General features: G+C 44.1%; 1 protein-coding gene across 1 annotated transcript in view; it reads left to right on the top strand.

Moving 5' to 3' along the window:
- Positions 1–469: 469 nt before the first annotated feature.
- Positions 470–9,041, top strand: part of ARHGAP18 (Rho GTPase activating protein 18) — a 159,414-nt gene continuing 150,842 nt past the window's right edge. The window contains exon 1 of the mRNA XM_016204991.2: positions 470–694. Within this exon, the coding sequence (XP_016060477.1) occupies positions 651–694 (44 nt within the window). The 5' untranslated portion in view covers positions 470–650. The remainder of the gene's footprint in view (positions 695–9,041) is intronic.

Raw genomic sequence — 9,041 nt, 5'->3', positions numbered from 1 at the left:
CTATTAGCTACCGAACATCTCTAGAAGCCTATCAATCAAAAATATTTGCTAAGTGCAGTGCGACGTGTTCTTTTCCTTCCTATATATATATAAATTTTTAATTTTTTTATTATTTTTTTCCAGGGGTAGGTGGGCACAAGGTCGTCTCCGTGCGCAAGAGCTCGCCTCCACCGGCCCGCGGGCTGTGGCGGGCCGGGGCCCCGGGAGCGCGGGCCGCCGAGCATGCTCAGTAGCGGCGCCCGGGGCTCGCGGCGAGCGCGGGCGGCGCGGGCCGGGCCGCCGCAGCTGCTCCCGGTTCCTGGAAAGCCGACCTCTGGCGGGCGAGCGGCGGCCTCGGCGCCGGCGCTCAGCCGCAGCGGCGCGCAGCGGGCTCCCGGGCGCCCCCCGCCCCGGCCGCTCCGCCCGCGCGGCGCGGGACTCCGCCTCCCGGCGCCCACGCGGGAGCCCCGCGCTTCCAGCGGCGGCCGGATGATGGAGCAGAAATGACAGGCTCGCGGTTTCCCGCGACCCGCGCGTGAACGCAACTTTGAGCCAGAGCCAGGCGGCGCCGCGCGTTGCTGCAGAAAGTGCCCGGGACGCCTGCGGCAGCAGCCCCGAGCGCCGCGCCTCTCCCCTCGGGTCGCCTGGGTCCCCGGCCCCGCCTGGCAGCGATGGTGACAGTCGCCGCGAAGCTGGTGCTCTGCTTCCACCTCAGGTAAGCGGGGCGCGTCCGCGTGCTCGGGCTGGCGTGTGACCCTGGGACCACCGCGAGAGCTCTGACTCGCGGCTCTGCTCTCACACCCCAAGTTTCTTTCTAACGAAGGCGAGATGAAGGGCTCTGCTGTATGGGTTGAAAAATCCTCTCAGGCGGAGGTTGAAAATCATCATCAGAGTTAATGTCTCACCTCCGTTGTGCTTGACCCTGTTCTGGACCTGCTTGGTACAATGTAGGTCTCTATTTGCAAGATAAAGTTAAAAGCGCTTAAAAATATATATATTCCTGTCATATTCTGGAAAAAGGTACTTGGTGCCCTACAGGCAAACGGGTGTCATGCTTGGTAGCCTTTTAAGACCGAGTGTGATTTCAGTGACAGCTCACAGACAAATGAGTAATATTAAGATTCAGCATCCACCTTGGTCAGTTGAAAAGAAATTGAATAGAAAGCAACTATTCATACTACAGTTATCTGGTTATTTGTAAAAAACAATGTTCAGGGTTTACTCTTGAAATAAACTGGAGCCCACACATGTAAAGAGAGAAAAAAACCAGCACCCGTCATATTCTTTTGGGTGCGGAGCAGGATGGCTTCTCCCCAGAGACATCAGTTCAAAAGTAAAGAAACATATTCAAAATGTAGCTTTGTGGTGGCTAGTTAATATTTTTTTGATGGCAACAGGGAAGTCAACATCTTCAGATGGTTCTTCATATAAAAGACAAAAAATTAGAGGGAGGAAGCTGTCGGAACATAAACCAAGAGCTTTTGAATAAATATATTTAACTCTGCGCTACCAGAGAAAAATGATCCAGAATGTCAGGAAATAAAAGCTACAGTTTTCATGACTATTAATTTAGCTGGAAGTTTTGAGAGAAAGGATCACTTCTCCAAGTAAATCCCAAATTCATGAGCAATCGTTGGTCTACAAGTATCACCTAACATTTAGCAATTCTAGTCAAATGGGGTAGGAAGATGTTGTCTTTCTAATTTGGTATTAGATTTAGTTCCTGCTTAATCTAAACATAAACTTATTAGTAACAATTCATTTAAAACAGTAGCTATGTGTTATTTCTCTAAGACAGTAAAGAGCTTTTTCTTACCAAAACTAAAACAACAGAATTACGAATCATGCAGTGATAAAGAAAAAAACCCAACAAGACAAGAAAATACTTACTACTCAGTGGTAAATATTTGACAGGAAAATAAAAGTTGGCGTTCCGGACAGAAGATTGCTTTTAAAGCCTTCTTGCAAGCATAATGTAGTGTTTGTGACTCATTCTCTTGCGGGCCCATCTCCCTATGACCAAGTGAGCAGCCTCCAGTAAGAAAGGGTGACAGATCAAGCTTGCGTGGGGGGAAAAATTTCTATTTTTAGTTCATTCTGTAGGGACTGGAACCCAGCTGCATTCAGTCCAATAGGCTTTCTTCTGCAGTAGGGACCAGGCTCTTTAAAGTCTCATGACTAGCCTGGGAGCCAGGAGAAATCCATTCCTTCCTCCCTTTTCTGATGCAAATACCTCAACTCTACGCAGCTGCAGCACCCCAACTTCTGAGCAGTCAGCTGCCCGGTGGCAAGACGAAAGCTGCCCGGGGCACTCTGATGCTAATGGTCTGGCTTCTGACCTTCACTGGTGCATCCTGGCTGACCACCAGCCAATCCCAACCCAGGTGTCCCTCAGTGCAATTAACAGAAGAAGCACCCTTTTCAGAAGCTCCCAAAGACCCACAATTTTACTGAGAAAGACTGACTTCCAAAACCCCTCTCTACTTGTTCGTGGTGGCCTCTTTCTGTGGAATGGTTTCTGGGAGGTGCTTTCCCCACCCGCTCAACGGTGAGCATTCTTGTTCTAGTTAGGCTTCAGATTTGTTCTGAACTGCAGGAACCGCGTCAGCGGTCACCTGGAATAGTGCCTTAATGATCGATCAGGTGGAAGAAGACAGAAGTTATTCCCACGTTTGGATGTTGAGGAGTGGGTAGGCAGTTCTTCACCTTCTCTGCCCTCTCATCCAGGTATGACATGCAATGAACAGTAAACCTGTTTCAGTGCAAGTCATTATGTTTCCTGTTTTAAGAGGTGAGAATGGTGGTGGGGCCATCCCACCCTCTGTGTCTGTCCCTAACCTGTCCCGATCTCACTACCCACCAATTTCACTACCCACCATTGGTATCTCTTCCAATTCAGATAGAAAAAAAGTGGAATTTTACAAATTCCCTTAGAGTGGCTTTGTCTGTGAAACAAACTCTTGAAATATAATGAATTTTATTTTTCCTTTAACAATCAAATAGTGCCAGAACTTAAGTCCTAATATGTATGTTTCTCCTGCCTTTTCCTTCAGAAAGGAAGAACTTATGTCTGCTTTTTTTATTTCTACCACTGTCTTTGAGATAGACTTAACTACTCTTTAGGGTTAGATCACAGCTCAGCTGTAGTTTGTTCATTCTCAAAACCTAGACCAAGATATATCCTAAGTATTTTCAACACAGGAACCACATGGTCAGAAATGTTTTTATATTAATAATAATGAAATATAGAACTTCCTCAGCTACCCCACATCAGATTTTTTGTAGCAGTCTAAAAGGAACTGATCAACTATCTTGGTATATAGCGTGAAAGGTGTAAGTCCTTGTCACTGATTGCTTTTGATTTAATAAATGATTTTTCCATTACTTAGGGTGACTTCTATCTTTGGTATTAGCAACTTCGGGAAAGGATCATTGTACCTGTACAGAACTAGAAATGCTCAAATTTTAACTGGAGTCTAGGCAGAGAAGCCAGAAACATCAAACTAGTTCTAGGATTGATACATTCATCTACAGATTTCCAGGGATTCTGTGTCTTCTTCAAGGGCATAGTTAGCGTTCAGCCCAGCCAGCCACTTTCACATTGTCAATGCTGGGAATTCATCTTGGGAACACAGATACATCCTAGGGTTTGAGGATAATGAAGATAAGGCTGATACTGTTTCTCTGTGACATTGTTTTCTCTGGAATGGGAGGGATAAAGGTAGGTCATCACTGACTTCAAAGGTAGCAAGTCAGTTGGAATCTGAATATCTGCATTTCTTGGAACAAATCACTGTCTATTTTTCATGTTCTCCTCCTGCATCTTTACGTGTCTCGTATTATTGTATTTGAATGTCTTGGTTATATCACTTTGAAAAAGCTGTAAGTCATTGCAGAGTTAACCTGATAAATCTCTTAGAGACCTTCAGTTTCAGGAAGTCCCCCAGTGGAAGCATGCAAAGAAACACCCCTAACTAAATCCCCATTTTCTGCTTCTACTTCAGTATATCACACAAACTGGCAGTAGATGTTGTGACATGCTGAGAAAGAAAATGCACGATCTTAATAGCTTCCTCAAGCCCATCAGAAAATAAGCTTGAAGGCAATGTTCAGATAAAATCTTTCCAGCTGATAACTCCCCCACCCCCTTCCTTACCAAATTTTTACTGAGCACCTACCTATGTGCTGAGCTCTGCCGTGATGTTTAAAGAGATGTTTGGCTCTGGCTGGTGTGGCTCAGTCGGTTGGAGCATGGTCCAGTACACCAGAAGGTGGTGGTTCAGTCCCCAGCCAGGGCATGTGTGGAGGCAACCAATCAATGATTCTCACATCGATGTCTCTCTCTTTTTCTCTCTAAAATCAATGAAAATAAATAAAGATAGATGCTTGAACAAGATGGATAAGATTCCTGGTCTCAAGGGGCTTATATTAATTACAGTGTGGTGGGAGAGGGCGGTGGTTCCCATGGGGAGAGGAACCATAAGGTAATATCAGGGTGGTTGCATGTGCTGTGAGTAATATAGTGTGACTTTCAGGCGCACTCAGGGAAGCCCTCTCTGAAGATACGATATTTGATCTGGGACCAGAATAGAATTGAAGTCTGTGTAAGTGCTCCTGCTTGCTTGATTTGTTCTAGAGACAGATGTAGTGTGACCAGAACAGAGAAAGGCATTGGGGCTGGGTGAGGGTTAGGGCAAAGTGTTGTGGTGGAGAGGGGAAGATTTCGGAGCCAGTGTGGGGAGAGGGGGAAGTTAAGAGATAAGATTGGTGGGATAGGCCAGGGCCAGGTCAGTGGGTCTCCTCGAGACTGAATTTTTAAGTGCACTGAACCCACTGGAGCACTTTAAAGTTTCCAGGAGCACCATGGTTGCTAAATGAGAATGCACTGTAGAGCTAAGAGGGAAAGCAGGGAGATCAGGGCAGAAGCTCTAGCAGCAGACCGAGAGGTGATATTGGTAACTGGAATTAAGGAGGTAGCAGCGGAGGCGGAAGTCAACATGTATAGACTTTGTTCGTTAAATTATATTTTATTTTCAACTACGGAGGCAATGTATTTTTGTGGTAGAAAACCTGGAAAATACACGGAATGTCCCCAAAGATGTTAAATCATAACCCAACCACCCGAATTTAGTCACTGTAATATTTTTGGTATCTGTCCTATAGAAAACATTGAGACTTGACCCCAAAAGAAATGACATATTTTATAATCTTACCACTTAATTTTACATATAATATTTTTGGTATCCTATGAAACTCTTTTTGAAGCTAAGATATTATTTTTAGGAAACGGATTTATTCTAGGTATCCTGATAAAACACCTCTTTTGGCTTAAATAAACTAGAAAACAGCTTGTTCTAAGTCTGGATGAAAAAAATAAGTTTATGTGCAATAGAGTCACTTTCTCCATTTATTCACTAACTATTTTACTATACGCCACACGCCGGGGCTCTGTGATCTGTGGCCTATGCTCTCTTTAACTATCACCTCCCACATCTCAAATCGGTATCATCACATTCTGTGGGATTAGGAAGGCTGAGTTTGACCTTCTGACGGTATGTGTAAATTGTATTGTTTACTATCCCTGCTTTTGCAAAGACTTTCTACTAGAACTGCCGTGCCATGTTTGGAATATTTTCACTAGAGGTATCCTGGTAAGAGGCTAAACTTGGGAGGCCTGTCCTGGCCTATAGTGGAGTGAGGAAGTCTTTGGGGCTGGAAGGACCAAACAGTGATTTTTTTTCTAGGTTTCTGCTCATGGATCCTTCACCTTCCAGAAGTACTTATCAGTAAGAAAAGAGCTGGACTTTCTCAGGCAGGGGTCCTGAAGCATGAAAGGGAGTAATCTTGCAGTAGTCTCCTCTGGCTTTCCAAGAATGTGCTCTTTTCACCTCTTATTCTGGTTTAAAAATGTAATACATTTAACAAGTGTGTCATATCTTGTTTACTGTTAAAAATATTAGCAGCTTGTTTGCATTGTGTTTTCAAGCTTTCAGAATGGCTTTATATAAGTTACTCTATGAAATAAACATTTGACACTGCACTTGATCTTTTCCCAAACATCTGAAATTCGGCATATCTGCAACAGAGTGGGGTTTATCTTTGTCTTCCAAGCTTGCTTCTCCTGTTGTGTTTCTTGATTCGGGTAGGAATCCTATCTGTTTAAAAGTCCCCTGACTGAGAAAGGGGAGAATCTTCCTTGGCTGTTTCTTTTCAAATAGGAAATATCTATGCAAGTTCAGAAAAGCTTCCCTGATCTTTTCACCTCATCTGTTCTACTGAACACGATTTTGGTTCAACACATTCCTTCCATCTTTAACCGGCTTTGCTAAGCATTCTCCTGCAGTCCTCCCCCATTTGTTCCTCTGTGCTACAGCCAGAGCAATCTATTGGGGCTCTTTTTTAATTTTAAGTATTTGATGATGACAGTTTCCAGATTAAATGAATCAATGCCACGTATCCAGATAATCTCTGAACTTCCGAGGCATACAAGGTACAATTGGCCTTCATTTTCTAAGTCCATCTCCTTCCCTTTCTCACCAATTTACCCCATGGCCTAATTATGTTGATCTTATTTTCATTTCTTGTGGGGTAATCTTGAGCTTTCTATCTCTGTACCTGCTGTTTTCTCTACCTGGAATATCTTTCTCCACCTTCCCCAAGTTATACAACTTGATTAATTCCTGGAGAGCCAGACCTAACATGAGCTTTTTCAGAGCCTGTGAACCATCCCTTTTACACTCCTGGAGTAATTTGATTGTTATTAAAGCACTGTTTTTTATTTTTAGTAGCCACTCAATGGTAACTTATTCATTCGTGTTATTACACAGTATTTATTGTGTGCCTTCTACGTGCCAGATACTACATTAATTCTAGAGGCTACAGGGATGAGTAACATGTAGACTTGCCCTCCATGAATGTACAGTGTAATGACATGACACCTACGAAGAGAGACTATGCTTGGGTAAAAGCAGGGTGCCATCTGGGGTCATTATTACTATTATAGATATTGGTCCCTCTTTGGACCAGGCCTCTTTCTTCAGCCCTGTGGGGCTCACTTAAGCAATTAGTTCACTTTATCCTGAAACCATGAGCTGAGATCCGTGAATGAATGGGCCAGAGAGTGTGACTCACTGGAACAGAACCATCATGATGGAACAACAATATCGGAGTATCCGACGTCTCACTGGCATGGTTTTTACACTTTAAGATCCCTCAACTAATAGTCCTATCAGAGCTCTTTTCTCATTCCCTGCACGAACAAAACAGTTTTTGTTTTTTCAAATGGACTTTAACCCCCTGCCCACACACATGCCCAGCCTCCCATTATCAACATCCCCCACCAGAGCGGCACTCGTTACAGCTGATGATTCCGCATTGACGTGTCGTCGCCACCCAGAGACCATGCTTTGCGTCAGGGTTCACTCTTGGTGTTGCACGTTCTACGGGCTTGGATAAGTGTATCATGCACGTATCCTCTATTATAGTATCATACGCAGTGTTTTCACCACTTTAAAAATGCTCTGGGCTGCCCTGATTTATCCCTCCCCCTCTCCCTCAGGCCCTGGCAACCACTTATCCTTTTACTCTCCACAGTTTTGCCTTTTCCAGCATGTCGGTAGCTGGAATTACAGTCTGTGGTCACTCGCTTTGTAATATGCACTTGTTTCCCTCTTTCCTTTCCTGGCACATTTGCTCATTCTGTTTGGCGCTGAGTAGTACTCCGTTGCCTGGGTGTACCACAGCACACTGTTGATTTCAAATTATTTTTTTCCCGTTGGACTTGGGTTTATGGGCGTAGGGCTTTGGTGTTTGCTTCCAGGCCTGTCGTGTGAACCTACTTATATTTGCTGTGTGAAAAAGTGATAAGTGAATAATGAGATCTAGCACTTTCGCTTTTCCCTGCCGTCTCTTCCGCTTCACCTGGAGGCAGCTTCCCTATGGAATAAATTTGTGCTCACGGGAGGGTGTTCATTTATGGGTGAAAGATGTTCTGTTTCATTCTGTTTCTCCCCCAACTAGTCTGCCATCATCTCTTAAACTCAGGGCTCAGCAAACTTTAGTCCTTCTGCCAAATCTGGCCTGACGCCTGTCTTTGTAAACAAAGTTTTATTGGCATAGGGCCACCCCCATTCACTTATATATTGTGAATGACAGAGTTGAGTGGTTGTGACAGAGACCATCTGAGCCACAGGGATGAAGACACTGATATCTGGGCCTTTACAGCAAAAGTGTGCTGACCTCTGCTCTGACTCAGGGAAGGGGCGGGAGGTTGAGATCAAAGTGGGAAAAGTGATCACTTGTAGGAACATTTCTACAGTAGTAGCTGTTAGATCCTTTTATAGAGAAATAAATTTCTAAGATTTATTTTGATTTGTGTGTTGAATATAGAAACTATAAAAGAAAATCTGGTGAAAGATCTGGTTGCTTTGCTTTAGTAATTACAAGATGATGATTTTTGACCTGCCTCATTTTTTGATTAAATAGCTGTTCTCAAACTAGCATGAATCAGAGTGACCCGGAGGGCTTGTTAAACTGCAGAATGCTGTTTCTCTCCCAGTGAGGTTCTAATTCAGTAGATGTGGGTGGTGAGCTGGAAGTTGCATTTCAAACAAGTTCCCAGATGTTGCTGATGGTGCTACTCTGGGGACCACATTTTGAGAACCATTCTTTGAGAACAATGGTTGTAAGCCTTAGCTTTGTTTCAGAACCACCTCAGGAGTTTGTGGGTTTTTTAAAAGGTTTTTTCAATTGATATTTTAGAAAGAGAGGAAAGGAGAGAGAGAGAGAGAAACATTGATGAGAGCGAAACATCAGTCAGCTGCCTCCTACACCCCCCTACCAGGGATCAAGCCAGCAACCCAAGCATATGCCCTGACGAGGAATTGAACCAGCAACCTTTCCGTGCACAGGACGACGCCCAACCAGCTGAGCCACACCAGCCATGGCATGGAGTTTTAAAATGTTTACTTTAAAAATAAAACATGCTTGGGCCTCACCCTAAACTTACCAAGTCAGATTCCCCAGGGTTGATCTGTATTTCTAAAAGAATGACTTTGAACAAT

Source organism: Miniopterus natalensis, chromosome 5 (genome assembly GCF_054644295.1).
Source record: "Miniopterus natalensis isolate mMinNat1 chromosome 5, mMinNat1.hap1, whole genome shotgun sequence".
NCBI lineage: Eukaryota > Metazoa > Chordata > Mammalia > Chiroptera > Miniopteridae > Miniopterus > Miniopterus natalensis.
This window is presented reverse-complemented; position numbering and strand designations above follow the sequence as displayed.